The sequence below is a fragment of the Myripristis murdjan genome, chromosome 12 (genome assembly GCF_902150065.1).
Source record: "Myripristis murdjan chromosome 12, fMyrMur1.1, whole genome shotgun sequence".
Lineage (NCBI taxonomy): Eukaryota > Metazoa > Chordata > Actinopteri > Holocentriformes > Holocentridae > Myripristis > Myripristis murdjan.
Window position 1 is genome coordinate 9125174 of NC_043991.1, and position 17850 is coordinate 9143023.

General features: G+C 42.6%; 1 protein-coding gene across 1 annotated transcript in view; it reads left to right on the plus strand.

Moving 5' to 3' along the window:
* The window catches only part of niban2a (niban apoptosis regulator 2a), a 32889-nt gene extending 15055 nt beyond the window's left edge, over positions 1-17834 (plus strand). Inside the window, exons 6-14 of the mRNA XM_030065198.1 lie at positions 5113-5228; positions 9661-9765; positions 9938-10100; positions 11735-11922; positions 12849-13004; positions 13321-13434; positions 13897-14004; positions 14258-14369; positions 14674-17834. Of these exons, the coding sequence (XP_029921058.1) occupies positions 5113-5228; positions 9661-9765; positions 9938-10100; positions 11735-11922; positions 12849-13004; positions 13321-13434; positions 13897-14004; positions 14258-14369; positions 14674-15650 (2039 nt within the window). The 3' untranslated portion in view covers positions 15651-17834. The remainder of the gene's footprint in view (positions 1-5112; positions 5229-9660; positions 9766-9937; positions 10101-11734; positions 11923-12848; positions 13005-13320; positions 13435-13896; positions 14005-14257; positions 14370-14673) is intronic.
* The last annotated feature ends 16 nt before the right edge of the window (positions 17835-17850 follow it).

Here is a 17850-nt window from a genome sequence, read left to right on the forward strand (position 1 = left end):
GCGCTCTGAAAGAAGACAGGAACAGGGAAGCTTCATGCAAAGCAGTTCTTCGAAAGCGTTTACACTGAGAAGATCCAGAGAGTCGATACAAGCTCTGTAACAGAAACACCATTCAGCCCCTTTAGATAAGTTAAACCACAAGTCAAATGTGCGTACTGAAACACTGCGGTCTTATCTGAGTATACTGGGCTTGCTGTTGGATTATCATAAAGTGCTGACCAATAAAAATGATCAGCTGTCTATGAGTGCTACTCTGTTGTGCCTACCAGGATGGTTTGAAAAGCATATTGTCCTCAGCTTCATGCTCTGTATAAGAGGAAAATGTAGCCCAATACTAATGGGCAACCTGCCAGTCCACATGTTTGATTGTACCCATGCCATCAACTTGGTATTTGACTTTTTAGCCTAGTCACACAGTTAACCCTATAAAGCCTGAACTATGAAAGAATTGGCAGAAAATTCCAGTTTTTTGAAATTGAACCCTTTATTTAATCCTATAACAAAATATACTAAAAAAATAAAAAAAATAAAAAAATATGTTATTACACGACCTTTCTGGCGTATGATATATGATATGTACTTGAAGTGCCAATGGTATGGTCCAGGGTGAACAGGGGAAGTGTTCAAAGGTATACAACAGTATTTTGGTCAAGTATTGATTAAACTGAAAACGAAAAACGGAATTGAAAATGTGTATCATATATGATACAAATGGCTTTATAGGGTTAAAAGCCGAGGAGTTGGCATCAGGTGTCAAGTGAAGGGTTAATCTTGCAGTTAATGCTGGTTTATAATTAACCTCTCAGGTGAGCACGACGACACGTTCAGTCTTTTAGGCTCGGCAAGAAAGTAGCAGTATAATGCAATGGATATAATCCAGTGTAATGCAGGTCAGGGCGTCACATTAGCAGCCAGACGCGCTGCCACAGGGCTGCCACAGGGCCACTAGCGAACCATCAATCACAGCCGCCTCTCCCACCCCCGCAGCCTCTCACACCAGCCACCAACCCCCTGCTCGGCTCCACAGACCTCGGCCAAATTCCACCCAGCCAGTAGGAACCTGCGAAGAGCGCATTGCAGGGAGGATGAAGAATTTTAATTTGCTCTTTCGCTGCTTTGCGGCTTCTAGTAGACGAGTGGGTTTTCAGGAATTCTATATGATTGAAAACATGAACATATACGCGATCCCTGTCGCAAAACAGCACGGTTGCCAGGCGATAATACACCCATGCACAAAATATAGACCATGTCACATAATTCAGCTGTTCCCTGGTTGGGTATCTCTCGCCTGTAGACAGTTATCTGTTAAAATAGCAAATCGTTCAACCTAAAATAGCAACTTATTATGTCACGTGCATCCTCTGTGTGATGTACCCCCCGTCTGCCTTCATCATATCAAAGCCAATTTTGATCACCACTTCTTAACTCCCGCCCCTGTCAGCATGCATGAGTATGATTTCCTTATGCTGCTGCCCTACAGGTCTAATCCTCACTACAATAAACACTCACTAAAATGCAACACGAGCCACTCTGACCATATGGTGACATCCTCAGTGATTTTATTCATGTTTTTAATGTCAAATAAATCAAACTAAATACAATAGACACAAAAACAGACATTCTCACACACACACATGTGCTTGTACATGTGAAGGCATGGGAACTTGTCCCTGGCTGTTGCCAATATCCCACCAGTCAGGGTGCAGCGAGCTAGGGCAGCGAGGGAAATGCCTCGAATAAAGAGACCGTGGTAAATGCTACCACATGTTCTATTTATACACGGCACACACACATAGAGAACCTACTAATGTAAGCCTCGGCACTGGCTGTAATCTGCTCCTTGATCTAGCTTTGTTCCGACTCAGAGAATGAGTAGTAGTTTGCAGGCCTGGAAGCTTGTCAAACACTGCTTTCCCTTTTCTTATTTTCTATTGCCTGCGAGGGGGAATGTCTCTCCAAGCGAGCGGCGAGCTGAGGATGTAGAACTCACTCTCAGGGTCGGCACTTTTTCATACGGGATCTGACAACAGGATGTGAATAGGAGAGAAATCGGTGCCGATATAAAATAGGGTCCTTTCCTGTCTGTCTTTCTTCATCTCTCTTTATGTCTGCCTCGGTAACACGACTGGCCATGCTTTGTGCACTTAGGATCACTGAGAAGGCATGTACATATGTAAAAATGCATTGCTAGCTCCACTAAATCAGACGCCCATCTGGTTCATTTGGAGTGTAGACACAAAGTACAACATGGAACCAGACACTGAACTGTTGGGTTTGATACTTGATGATCAGCTCTGAATTATTGAGACACTGAAATGGTTGAATAACAAAACCAAGCATGCAAGCTTTTTACTTTTTCTATCTGTAAAAGAAAGAAGAGCGCGTCTGTGTTTTCCGAAGTAATGTCTCCTTCACCGTCCCTCTGTCGCATTCTGCTTATTTTATTCCCCCCAAATGGCAAAACATATTTACATTTTCAGGCATGCAGCTGATTCTGTTTTTCATGCAGGTGGAGGTTTGGTGAAGGACACATTGATAGATGCACTGTCAGCTGTGGGGTTTGAACTTATGACTCTCTGGTTCTCGGGCAGTTTGAGGCCAGCCCGCTGCCAGACACTTTGACAGCGTTTGACCTCCAAATGATGGTTGGTTACCTGCCAAAGTGGCTGCTCGCCGGTGTTATTTTCCCACCATGACTTTTTGTGTCCAGGGCATTCTCATGAAACCTGGTGCCAAGAGCTGCAAACACCCCTCCCCCCCTCGCCCAACATCCCATACCCGACGCAGAGATGGCTTCCTCTCTATGGCTCTGCACCTCCCCCTTCACTCGTTGGTCACTTCCTGTCTTTGTCAGCCCCTTCTGAGTCACAATTTACAGTCACAGACAAAACATCCAGACTATATCACACACACACACACACACACACACACAGAAACTGGTGCTCGTGCATGACTGGAAAGCAACACAGAGATTTCACTCAAGCATGCCTTGGCTTTACCTTTGTTTGTCATCCATTATGTATTGCCTACATTGTGATATATCAAATATGGATTTAGCTTTGGAAACCTTTTCCTTTTCATCCTCCCTTTTTACCTCCTGGGGCATACATTTTTCATGTCAGAAAGAATGAATGCGGGGAGATGGGCTTCCTTTTTTCGGCATCATTTTTTTTCTTTCTTTCTTTCTTTTTTCTTTTCTTTTTTTTTTTTTTTTTTTTTTTGGACAGTGGACCTATTGAAAACATGACAGGTTTACACAAGCATGTCTCGACAAGATCAATAAAAATTTAAACTGCATTGCGGAGCAGAAATGTAATGTAATCACATTTATGGCTTCCAATGCCACTGCAAAGAGTCTTCCACAATCAACTCAGAATAACTGAATGCAGCTAATTTTAGATTTTGAATGGTGCAACGCTGAATCTCTTTTACAAATCTGTTATTAATTACATATTAGCTTGTGTGAGAAAAGGATTGAATCATTTTAGTGGCTGCATAACACACAGCCATCTGATCTTGCACACTTTTGTTCGACTCGCGATAACATCTGAAAAACCTCCAACCAAACTGTCTGTGTGAAGCCGCCACACAGCCAGACCAATTAATGTCCACTGAGGAACTACAGGGCGTGGTTTCAGTGATGACAAGGGGTAGTGAAAACAAAAACCAATCCACAAAGCTGCCATGTGGAGACCCCAGACTCTTATTATGTGCAGTTTAAAACAGAAACAAAATCAGAGTATGGCTGTGCGAGGCTCGCAAAAAGCAACATCAACAGACTTCTGTGCTAAAGGGAAGCGCTGACGATTTAAAGGGGAATGCCACCAATTGTCAACAATAAAATATGTCCTTCTCTATCCTTTGCTGGGCGCTGTGATCATATGCATGGAGTTTGAATTGGTCCCAGAGTCAGAATTGCCAGGCCCAGCGTTGGTCAGCTCACGTGAGCAGTTTACATCGTCTGGATGCAAATTTGACAAGCCTCATTTCAGGGCAGTGCTGATTCCAATGGGAGGTTGGATCTAAGATGTGAACCTGTCTTGAAAGCAGACTGGCAGCTTATTTGACTGAGAGCCATCCGAACGAGCCAAATAATTACGAAATGCTATTTGTTTTGCAAAAGAAAAGGCAATTACGTCTCAGCAGGGTCCACCAGTTTCCTTTGGTTTTGCAAAAACTGTGCATGCAATCCGACTCGTCTGGCCCTGGCAGTTTTGGCTGTACAGCTGATTCAAATTTTGAACATGGTAATCCCCAAAAGGAAAAAAAAAAAAAGAGAAATATTTTGTTACTGAGAAAACAGCTGACAAACCATAGGGTTATTTTTTTTCCCCTATATATCCACAAACACAGCTGCTTTTATGTCTTTGTGTTGGCTGGATACCTTTCAGCACCCGGTTTCCCATGTGCAGTGGCCTTGAGAGAGCGAGACAGAGACACAGAGAGAGACAGACAGACAGAGAGGGAGAGAGAGAGCCATCCTTACACCAGGCGACAGCTCTTGACCTTGGCTAGTGGTGTATTTTCATCACATAAACAGAGCCACATGATGAGGGCTAACTTCCTGAAAACACGCACTTGTAGCCGAGTCTCTTTCAGCCGCCTCCATTGTCCCGTCGGCTGGGAGGGGCAGTAACCATGGCAACCACCAACCAATTCGCGACCTGACGAGCCAGCATCTTCCTGTTTTTAGGGATGACACAGCTGTGCGTGATGGGAGCTGCGGGTCCTGTGTTGTCCACACTCCAGGAATTGTTTCTAAAAATACTCTTTGGCCAAACTTTAGATTTATGAGACCACTCCCAGAGGTGACTCACATGTCATGGCATGTCATGTGTTGAGTTTTGCGCAGGCTTTTGAAATATCCATACACTTTAATCCATGCTGCGTGCGTGCATCATGCCCAGTGCACATTCACCACATTAATCACAAACAAATGCAGAGAGATGCCAAAGATCACTGCAGCTGCACGTCTGCTTCATCTTATTTTAGATGGCTTTGTTCTGCTGTAGACCAAAGGTTTATCTGGAGTCGGAGAGGGTCTCAGGGATACAGGCCGTGCATCTTGCGTTGTTGGTAAGCGTTTGCTGTGCTCTCTCCTGCCCCCAACAGGTCTGTCGGAGGAGTGCAGAGTTCAGACCCCAGCCTTCACCGACACGGTGCGATTGCACAGACAAGCCAAAGGACACTATGGGACCTGGGATATGATGTGTGGAGCGCCTCCGCAGGTACGTCTCAAGGATCTCCAGTGAACCACACCATGGGCCCTTTTGCACTGCACAGTGAGACACAAGAACCAGCCCAAATGGAACTGGTAGCTCTAGTTCTCATTTACATTTCATTGAAATTCAGGGGAAACTTTAATGGTTTGTGATGACAGAAAAAAAGTGACTGACATCTGATGACTGAAGACTGCTTCTGTTGGTGTGAACATTCAGGTTCTTATAGTGCTGCTTCAGTCTGTTTATTTTTACTTGACATAAGTCAACATCACGCTCCTTGCCCAGTTCCCTCAACAATATTTCTTTCATTTTTCTTTTCATTCAGTTGAGTCTCATCCTCTGAACAAATGGCGATGACAGCTTGAGCTTGTCATGTTTTTGGCTTCTTCAAGAGCTTGACGGCTACCAACAAAATGCTTCTATTTGAACCCAATTTTACGATTGATGAAACCATGCGACAATTGATCGCTTTAGTGACTCACAAGTTGTGCAACCAGTCAGCGATAAACAGATAAACAGTGTAGTAGCCCTGTTGGGTCCTGTGAGTCCCACATGTTAAAGCCAACAATACATATGTAGCTGGAACTGGAAAAGAAGTGCCAAAAGGTTGGGTACGGTGCAATGGAAAAGGGTCTGGATCTGGATTTATGTTCCCTTCGCTGCAGGTGGCAGCTTTTCCAAAGTTCACACCTGGATCGTAGTTCAGTTCAGATGGTCGTGATGATGATGATGGATGGACGGACTTACAGACATGCGGTGGTAGAAAATGTTTTCTAGAGGCAGGGCAGTTTGTCTGAGGAGAGCCTTTTCTCTACACGTGCCTACAGGGAAATCGTTTTTTACTGGTGCAAGAATGCACCGGTACAGAGTGTAAACAGCAATCCCCCACCCCTCAGCATACCAGCATGTACGGGGTCACACGCTTACACACACACACACACACACACACACACAATTTGGCCAGACCCTTGTTCCTGTGGAGGGGACTCTCCCCTCTGAATGAGTCCCTTTCAGTCACCAGAGCAGCTCCGTATGTTGTTGTTGCTTTCTCTTTCTTTTTTTTTAAAGAAAAGTCTAAATTCCCCCTTTTTATCTCAGCTGCTCTCTAGTTCCCCTGGCTTTGTGCACTTTTACTGATTAACAAGCTATAAGAGGAAGTGTTGTCCCCTGGAGCTGTGTTTCTGTTGTTACAGAAAGGGGTGTTTTCAAAGTTGGCAAATACAAGTGTGAAGAAGTGGTCTTGAGAAGACTGTCGCTCCTGACGTGATTGTTGTTTGATCAGTATCTGAGGACCGATAAGCCCCATTACACCTGCCATTAACATGCGTCTCATACCAAACTGTGTCCTGAGAACTTTTAGCTAGATTACATTGAAATCTGGTCTCAAATTTTTCACACTGGGCTCAGATTTCTCTTTCCTTTGCAAAATAAAAGCGTGTTCGTCAGTTCCCATCATATGTCCTGAGTGACAAGTGCTAAGTTACATGTTACAAAAGAATATAGGATATCCATGAAATCTCTTTAGTCACAGGTTAATTGAAATAATAAAAAAAGAAACACTCAAAAAGGATTTTTATAAAGGACGCTCTAGACAATGGACTTAACATTCATTATGGCCGGAATTATCCTTTAATACCTTCAAGTAGACAAAGTTTCTTTGTCCTATTAAGGTTTGTTTAATGAGACCGCAGACCCCCCACCTGCCTCGTCTCTCCTTGTGTCCTGACCCTTCAAAGGAATCGCATATATGTATGTCAAGACAAAAAACAGATTCACAAATAATTACACTGTGTGTGATGCCAGTTCTTCTAAATAAATAAATAAATTTAATCAGAAATATTTGGAAGGGAGCGATTGTGAGATGTCATTGCCAAGGCTGGCTTGGTGTGCTGCACAATACTCTGCACTACAAACGCAGCAAACAGAAAGAGCGAATGGGCATCCATGGAGAAGAAAAACAAAATACCAGCCTCGCCTCAGAGAAAGTTCTTTTATGCAGGGCACCATTTGAGACCAAAATTGAAGCTACACCTAAAAATAGAGTGGGCAGAAAGCCCAAGAATGCCGAAGAGTGGGACAAGTAGAGCCCCAGCCTAAGCCAAAGCATATTAAAACACTGAGTTATGGTTTTGCACATAGAGGCAAGTGTATATATATATGGATACATATGTTTTTGCAGGTGTAAAAATAATAATAATTGAAAGTTTGATATGAAAATGTACTTAATTTTTTTACCTTCTTTAGATGACCAGCAGATTTTTGTTTCATGTTATGCGTCAGCTTTTTTCAGGTCCTGATCTTAATGAATTCAGTTTAAATATTGTTTTATATTTCACTTTTTGACAGACAGGGGTGGATTTATCATATAATAGAGCAATCATTTCCTGCTGCCTCTTATGTGGACTTACAATCTGATGCTTTGTTGTTGTTGCCATCACCTGTGGTGTCTTTTGTTGGAGGAATATCAGAAGAATATCCTGTCTTTATGAAGACAAGTGCCTTTTTTGTTTGTTTTGTGTTAAATAAACTTTGACATTTCAGCGGTAACTTTAATTAAATTTCACCAGGTTATTTTAAGGTGATTTTCTCCCCCATTTAAATGAGAAAATGCATGTCAGCGCTTGTTTGGAACAAGCAACAATAATCCAAAATAAAATGCTAAATCTTACATGCTTCACAAATTTTGTTGCATTTTTTAAAACGTTTTTTTTTTTTTTTTTTTTTGAGGGGAGACAAGGAACCTACCTTTGTCCCTCTGCATTTGGCATGGTCTTTAATTACTGACAAACATGTTAACACCAAATATTTAGTTACTGGCTTAGTTAAATCCTTTAGAGGAGGCACTCGGGATGTTTGCATAAAGAAGTACTGAGCATCAAGAAACTGTGTGTGTGTGTGGGTGTGTGTGTGTGTGTGTGTGTGTGTGTGTATGTGCATGTGTGGGTGGGTGGGTGTTTGTAGGGCAGTGGCACCAACCACACTTCCTGCGTCCCTCTTTCCAGCTACATGTTGTCTCAGTGGATCCAAACATGTGTGCTACACAGGAAACACAGGCAGCATGTTCAATTTTTTTTTTGGGCGGAGGATATGTGTTGTTTTTGTTTTCACCTCTGGCAACCACCAGCCAGCATGTTGCCATAGAAACTGTAATATAACTGGACTTGCAAGACTACAGGTCACACTGCGCGTTGTAGTGACTGCTGTACTCGCTACTGTGGTTGTCCACTTGGAACTATACATGTAAAATCTGCACAGGCGAATATGTGATTTCCACTGCATTTATTTGCATTTGATTGATTGTGAAACGTCCATAAAAAAAAAAAAGCGCATGCCAGGGGTTTTCGGTTTTGTCACATCATGTCATTCTCACACCTTTGTGTTAGTTAAAGGAAAAATCCAGCCTATAAACACCGTCAGAAATGCAAAGCAAAACATCATTCCTTGTTTTTAGGCTGGATTTTTACTTTAACATAAACAAGCCAGTGCATCATTCTACAACTTACACATTGCAGTTTGCAAACTTCATCTTGGACATTGAAAACTAGAGTTAGGGCGCATCTCTTAACTCCGTTAGGCACCCAGAAAATAGCAGCCCTGTGCAAACAGGGCTTTTGTCTGTGACTGCCCTCTAATATCTACCAAAAATGTCTGCACCTCAGGGCAGCAGCTGTAGTGTAAAGAACGAGGCCTGTTTTAACATCCACAAAGGGTCAAAATAATATTAGTCAGTTTTGTGCTTGATTTCTTTGTCCCACCCCATTAGTCAACAGAGACTAAATAGCCGTACTTACAGCCACGCTGATGGATAACATTGCAAGTAATCACCACGTTATTTTAATTATAAGTTAATAATTACTGTCGTAAGTTAGATAACTGAGGCTTATGGAAATACTGATAGGAAAGCTCAGGAGAGGTGTGGGCCAAATGTGCATGGTTGAAATTGCAGTGCGGCTGTGTTTTCAACTATTTTCCATAAATTAGGGCTGTGTGTTTCTGTCCATGAGAAGAGGGAAGAAGACAAGAGAATTCATCTTCTTTTTTCTTTGTTTGTTTTGAATGTGTGTGTGTCTCACAGTATATAAAGATGTTTGCTCTCTCAGGACATTCATATTCAGGGCTATTTTTAACAATTGTGTCATCCTCTGCACATTTGATCCCATTCCCAGGGATCTAGGTTTCAACATTGTGACACACAAGGGCTCATGTTCAGATCTGTTGCATGTTTAATGTTCCTCTCACATATACACACACCCCTTCAAAGTAAAAAAAAAAAAAAAAAAAAAAAGTATTCCGAAGTTGTTGCTCAACTCCCCTCAATGACAGCAGTGTTTGCTGATGTGCCTGTAAACGCACCTAAACCATATAAACCAAGATAATTTTCTCCAAAGCCTCTTTTTTTCTGACCGATATCCTCCTTTGTGTGTAAATTTGTATTTAGATCCTGGCTAACCTGGTGATGGAAACCCTTCATCCAGAGCTGAGAGACCTGATTGGTCCTCGTCTGAAAGGAAAGATGCAACAGAGACAGAGACATTGGATGCTGGTGAGTTTTGTTAAGCAGTGCAATGCATTGTTCAGAGGAAATGTGTGACATGTGTATGCAAGCAAATAAGCAAACAGACACAGACAAAGTGCACTCAGACATGTACACTATGTCCTTATACACTTCTCTCATGTGCAGTTTGGCGTTGAAATGGCATTTTATTCCCCTCTAGATCTCGGATGCAGTGTACAAGCAGGTGCTGATGCAGACCACTGGTCAGTATGACGCCTTGGTCCAAGCCTGTGAGGCCCAAACACCTCCGCTGGACGCTGCTCTGCGCACCGACATGGACCAGATCATCACCTCCAAAGAGCACGTCAGCAGCAAGATGCGAGGTAAAAAAAAAAATAAAAAAAAAGAGAGAGAGAGATCGACAAGCAACCATGGTTTACAGTCATTTCTCTTTATGTCTTTCGAGAAAGAGTTTATCAGAAAAAGGCGATTCTTCCAACAAAACATGCTTATTGTCAGTCCGAGGCCCCGTGGTTCTTTATTTCAATTCAAGTATTACATAATGCACCTTTAAAACGAACAGCTGTTCTATGTGAGAGTAGCTTCACTTAGACTAAAGAGTTCACAAAGAAGAAAAAAAAAAAAAAAGAAGCAAGCAAGAAAGAAAGAGACAGACAAATATTCCCATTCACAGAAATGGGAAACACCACAAACCACTCCGGCACACCCTCAGTGGTTTTGAGACTTGTTTTATTTCTTCACCCTTTTTTTTTTTTTTTTTTTTTTTTTTTTTTTTTTTGCAATGGCTCATTTTAATCTACTTTTAATGGAATGGTGTCCAGTTATCTCGGTTTACCTGGGTAATACCTGGCCAGACATTATGCTGCACAAAATGATTTGCCTCTGCACGACTCACTGCACCGTAAAACGTGAGCTGCCCCGGCCTCAAAGGGAGGCGTTGTTGTTTGCCCACTGTTTGCCTCGGTGACATGTAGCTGCAGTTTCTCTGGTTTGGGGATTATATTGGCAGTGTGAGGCGATCGCACTGGTCACTGAATAACACTACACTACTCCAAAGCATCGTGTTTCTGCAGAGTTTGTTTGCTTGGCACCACGGCGTTTCTCTACTGTAACTGAGCCTCCCTCTCTCTCACACACACACTCTCTCTCTCTCTCACACACACACACCCATTTCCAACCTCCTCACCCCTCTAACTTTACTCTCCCTCTTCTTGTCACTGCTTTCTCCTGTGTCAAACGCTCCTCTTTGTTATAGACTTAAGTGTTTTGTTTCCTCCCACCTTTCCTCCTTTGCTCTGCCGTTCTCTTTAATTAGCTGTTCTGCAGCTCTGAAACATCCACACTGCGAGCAGCGAGGCACTCACTTTGCCTTGGCACAGGACACTCTTTTTTTTTTTTCTCATGTATTGTTTCTCATTGAGCTAAAGTGGAAGAACTGCATTCCATCGCCTGCAGTGTATAGGCCAATTCTAACTTTGTCCCACAGACAAGGCTTGATGATTCAAGTCCACTGCACATAATGATGGGGGTTCATATCATATTACATGATTACAGGCGGGACGACAGTGTGAGCGTCAGTCATGCGTTTGATTTTGTCATGTATGTTTGAAGTCACTTGAAGTCACTTAATGTTAGAAGTGACTTCAGTGTATTTTCAGCGCTTGTGTGTATCTCAGATTCTTGCGCTTACCATGGAAGCCTTACAGCTTTCATTTTAGCCAAAGTATTGACACAAACATTACTCATCACCACACACACACACACATGCACACAAACACACATAGCAAACATGTCACTGAGGGCATGAACATCATAATTACACTGTAATGATGTTTTGGCATAGTTCCTAAGTCAAAGTTATGTATTTTGTTCAGTATTATTCCTTTGACTCGGGCCTGACTTAGCGTGGTGTGGCACAGAGGCTTGGTGTGGCATGTCAGGTGTTTCTAGGCTTTAGTGAGTGACCGTACCTTCTTCCATCCTTCACCCTGTGCAGCGATGGTGTTGCCCAAGGCAGAGCAGCTCCTGCGGACCAGCGTCCAGCCCTACGTCAGCTCCATCCTGGAGGCTTTGATGGAGCCCACCAGCCGAGGTTTTTTTGAGGTCAGGGACATTTTCTCGAAGGAGCTGGTCGAGATGAGCAAGAACTCTCTCAACGGAGGGGGCAAGGACAAACTGGGAGAGGTGAGGATTCAAACCTCTGTCTTTTGTGTGGCATTCTGAAATGTCCAACCTTTTTTTTCTTGATCTTTATAGAGACTGTTAATTGGAAGTCGTCATTTTGCATGCCATAGATTTGCATCTCTGCCATTTAGTGTCTGGTTGAAATCCCCATGGAGAATATTAATGGGCTTTTCAAAAGGTGCCAAAAAAGGGCTGTTTTTGAATGGATATCCATGACATATAATACTTTTGATTCCATAGTCACATACATAACATATAAAATGACACTGAGGAAATACAGAGCCCTGGGAATACAGGAACCTGAGGAACATAGGGCCCTGAACCTAGATATGGTCCCACTGGCTGTAGTCCTCTTTCCTGATCATGTGACATTTCTCCAGCAACAATACAAAAAGTAACTAAATGACAAAAAAGGATGTGAGTTGATGTGTTTTATTTCATGGAACAAAATGTGTACTGTAGCTCATGAGGCTCTGTGGAACACATACTTTGAATTTGGTGTTTTTTTTGGAACCCCCATTCATGTTTTCCATGATGCCCTCATGTTTTCCTGTTGAATTACACCCCAAATGGTGGAAATGCTAAATAACAGCCAACAGAATTTTGCCATGTTTTGATTCTCTATTATGCCGCCGGTCTATCTGTATCCCACGTTTGGAGCTACGTAATCACTGTACAGTTTCATTCTGTGTTAAATGTTTTGGAAGCGTCGGCCACATGAGCACTGCTCTTTAATTAAAAGTCAGGGAGTGTCCTCAAGTGCCCTCAGTGAGCATCTGGTAGAATCGACTCTACTTTATCTCTGAGAGATCAAATGCCCTTTCTCCAACGTGCCATGTATCCTCATTCTCCTTACGTATTGTATCACCTTGATCTCCACCGCCCATCCATTTCTGTCTCTTCCTCCTTCCCACCACGTTCCCCAGCAAATGGAAAGGCTGTCCATGCTTGCCTTCCACCCTGTGAAGATGCAGAGCAGCTATGAGAACGTGGAGCAGCTAAATCTGGAGGGGCTGCAGCAGAGGTTCGACGTCTCCAGCCCGTCCGTGTTTGTCCAGAGGGCTCAGATCCTCATGAGAGAGGTGAGGTGCCACAGGGCTACTCCGTATTCAGATATTCAGCACAAGCCAAGAGGTGGCAGGATGGTGGAAAACATCAGCACCATGTTGCCACAGAATTGCTTGGTCATAACAAGACAACACACACCATGCGGCCCTGTCTCTTGTGTAGCGTCTACCACCACCTGGTGTACAAAAAGGGTATTACATGTTCTTAAAAAAGACTGCAAACCAAAGGTGCAATATGAGTCAAGAATTATGGTGACAGGACCTGCATCCGTTTGTTTCCTCATTGCATTGTATAACCCATAGCTTGTTTTTCATTTATCAACCGTGACAGCAAATGGACAATGCAGTTTACACGTTTGAGCAGCTGCTTCACCAATCACTGGAGACCCAGGGAGAAGAGGATTTGTGTAAGACCATCCAGCGATGCCAAGACAGAGTAATCAAGGTAACACAAGGAAATAATAAACGATGTGAACAAAAACATAGAAGCGATAGCAAGAGGCAGCTCATTGGATAAGAGGGGAGGTGTGACACAGTTGCCGGCTTCAGATGGTGACAGTGGGATGGATTAAATGCATGGAAGGGTGGAATGATGGATTAAATATATGAAGGAATGGATATATAATGAGATGGATGAATAGATTTGTGGCTGAAAAAGTCAGTCAAGCTCTGTTATTTCATTGCAATTGTAATAAAAATACAAAAATACAGGAATAAAAAAACATAAAAACAGGTAGATAAGTTGACATCTGGTTACTTGCTTACTTTATTTGTTTGTGGGGGAAAACTGATGTATCAACAGAAAGAAAATGCCAGAAGATATTAGAAATGATTGTGCAATGAAAACCTACGAGTCACCAAGCTCTATACCCTTTGTGTTTTGTATTCTTATCTTTCCTTTTGTCAGAAATATGATTACGACAGCAGCACAGTGCGTAAGAAGTTCTTCAGAGAAGCTCTGCTCCAGATCATCATCCCATACATGCTGAAGCAGCTCTCGCCATCCTGCTCACCAGTGAGTAGTACTCAACTCAATTTCACATTATTTTTTCTCACCCTCTGTTTAATTCTGTTCTACATCGTCCACCTCACTTGCTCAGTTGGTATTTTAATGACAACATGCATGGCCGGTGGACAAATGTGGGTTCATTTCAGCTGCCCATTCCCCAACCACACACACTAACACACACACACACACACACTCATACACTACATCTACTAGATGTTGAATGCAGTTTGAAGCTCATCAATATCTCCTCCTTCCCCAGGAGCTACCTCGTTTCCAGGAGCTCATTTTTGAGGACTTTTCCCGTTTCCTGCTCGTGGAAAATATCTTCGAGGAGGTGGTGCTGCAGTCTGTCACCAAGGACATAATGATGGGTAAGGGCCGAGACCTTAAGGCGCAGTCATGAGCTGTAGCTGAGTGGTGGTAGTAATACTGTAAACGGCTGTAGGCAAAGAAAAACTAGCCATAGCCTTAATTTGAACCATGCAGCCAAATTTAGGACACAGTCTTGCTATTTTCAAGGTCCCATTGGCATAGACAAGAAATCATACTATGTGCTGTACACATTCCACTGAACCATTCAAATCTGATGTGTTTGCTGTTATGAAGTAGGATTTCATTCTGCTTAGCTGACAATTGCCAACACAAATGGCCCTCTTCTTCCTTTATTTTCCCCAGCTGTGAAGGAGGCAGCTGTTCAGCGGAGACACAACCTTTACCGGGACAGCATCGTTCTGACCAACAGCGATCCCAACCTGCTGCTACTCGGGGAAAACCCCCCCGTGGATTGGGCAGCCAAATTTGGGGGTGATGAGCCAGAGAGCTCGAAGGGTGGAGGTACTGAAGGAGGTTTGTCTGGGAGAAAACGCCGGCAGGTGGTGTCCATGATCCAGCTCGACGGGGTGCCTCTGCCCTATGAGTCCTGCCTGGAAGTCCCAGGAGTGGAGCTTATCCCCGAGGAGGAGGGTGATGTCTCTGAGATCGAAGGGGACAAGCTTTGGGAGAATGCGGAGCAAACCGGGTCACCAAAGTCCCCGGACAGCGTGAATAACATCAGGAACCTCATTAATCCGGTGGTGGAGGTCGTGATGCCAGTTTCAGAGGAGAACGAGACCAACCTGACCAATGGGACAGAGCCGGCATCGGGCACTGTTACCCTGGAGAACGGGGTCCAGGAGGAGGTGACATGTATCACCACTGTGGTGGAGGGCGTCCCCAGGAAGTCAGTCCGAGACAAGTCATCCACACAGCAAATGGTCCAGCAGCTGGTAGGAAACAGGAAGCAGGAAGTTGATAAGGAAACCCAGGAAGACGTGGCCATCGAGAATGCCATACAGGAAATAGAGATAGCAGTAGAGGAAGGACAGACTGCAGAGGTTTGTGAAGCAGAATTAAATGCTGAGCTGGCACAAGCCAAAGACTCCAATCCCGATGACGACAGCGGCTTTCAGTCACCGGCCAGTGAGGGTTTGGATGAAAACAAGCCTACGCCAGTTACAAATGGTCTGAAAGCAGAGGACAAAACAGTTGACCCAGCAGAGGTGGAAGTGGTTTTAGAGCAGGGAGACAAAACCCTGCAAAGTGACTCTGAAACTGGAGAAGACTTTGGTGAGAAAATCACACAGAATGCATCAGAGGTTGTTTGTGAAAATTAATGAGAGAAAAGAGTTGTTTGTGTTTTTTTAGGGATTTGAATTAAGGGTTCAATTTTAAGCATCACTTACCCTTCATCATTGTTTGACCTGTTGCACAGTTCATTGTACAGTTCAGCTACAATTTTTTAGCAATTCTCTCACCCTCTTTCAAATCTGTGGCATTTCTGTGGTGATGGTTTGTCTCATAATTTCTTTACGCAGTTTAGTGAATCTCATCATATTTTTTTTCTTCCAAACCTTGTGTCCGACACTGAATTCAACATATCCAATCCATTAGAGTTTTAAATATACACACTATAACCCCCCATATAGAGAAGCTGGGGGTCCATCATAATAATCAAAAACCATCAAGTAAGAATCTGCAAGATTTTTGTTTCGTGAATTTGGTGATATGTGGTCATTGCTGCAGTGTTTTGCACTCAGTGGAGACGCTGGCCTAGCGTAATACATATGTACTTTGCTTCTTGTGGGATTATTGGAGTGCTTCTCACTGTAGTGTCTCACAGACTGATGGTTTCCTTTTTTAGCACACTCACTGTGCTTGCTTCATTTCATTTTCACCTGATGAAGTTTGAGTTTTTGTAAATAAAGGTCAAGTGTTGTTTATTCCAGACAAACTGCTGTTGCTGCTTAAAATATGAAACACTTCACCTCCAGTGCACCAGAGGATTTTTTCCCCCCAGGAAAAAGGACATTACTGTAAAGCAGCAAATGTAAAAGCTCTATGAACTACCTATAAATTGCATCAACGTTGTATGATGTCAGTTAGTAAGAGCAGCAAAATACACATTTTTACATATTTATATGGAAAAGTTGCAGGTTATTACTTTAATTGTGGGTGCGGAGAGCTCTTTCCAGTTAAGACAGCCTCTAACTGAGCAGTAGGGGGCACTATAATCAACCTTAAGCTACAAACAGATGTATGGGGATTTATATGTAGAATTTTACTTTACTTTTGCCATGTATGTTTTTAAACATCTATTTTTGTAGTAATATTTGTTTATTTCTGAAGCATTTCCTGTTGCAAATATCCTTAATGTTTCAACACGAGATTATTTGAGTACAAACTGTCAGGGAAAACTTGACACGTGTGTACTTGTGTATGTATGCAGTACATATTTTTTAACATCCTTGGGGAAAATGACATGTTTTTTTCCAACTTTTGCTGTGGAACATAGTAAAATACAGTAAATAATTGCTGTTTACTCTACAAGATCTCTGTGCGATTTCCATGAACCTTTAATCTGAGGATCTGATCATGAAGAGGGAGAATACTCATGTGGTGGTAGCACTCAAACCTCTGAGAAAACATTTGACTATCTTGCAGAGAATTTTATATTGAACTCTAATGCAGAGTATCTGACATTCAGTCAAACATGACAGTGACTTAATTTTCCTTCAAAGCACAATCTCCCATTGTTTATTGTCACTTGGACTTGAATGTCATTGTTGTATTACTAACATGTTTTCGTTGTGGGTAACAAGCCAGTTTATAACCTCATCTTTATAAAATAGGGAATAGGGAACTTCCCAGGAATTAATGCAACCAGCAGAAGTGTTAGTATTAGTCATTACTTCCCGTCCACACAAAAGTCATTTTACTGGCTGTGGCGTGCTCAGTCATGGCCTTTTGTCGACATGAAACTGAATAATAACCCCAGATTTACTGTTTTTAATAAAGGGGATAGTCATAGTAATGCGCTGCATAAAACATTGGTATTGCTTCATTAAGCATCAAAGCATATTTCCTGTTCAGATGTTTGCATTATTTCACTTCAGTGATGGGCCTAAATTATGCAGTTTCCGACTGTTCAGCAAAAGTTTTTAGGGATTGTCTTTTCTGTGTCACCAGCACCCGACACCTACACAGGAAACTACTGCACACCTTTACTTGTTCATCCCCATCTGTAGCTGACAAGAGACTGTAATGTTAATATATTGAGATTATGTGCTAAGGAGGTTGCAGTCTCTTCTTGTCCCCCTTCAAATGTCCTTTCAGTTTTCTATGAGGCACAACGTCCTGGTTTGAATTATCCATTGCCAGTGTATAAACTATATAAACTAAAAAGATCTGTTGACTGTCACCTTCTCCTGTTTATTTATTATAAAATACATATCTGTGGTGTAACACGAAATTGTCACAAATCTTGTATTTGTGGTTCTTTTACCTACCTTAAATATACATACGGATGAATAAAAA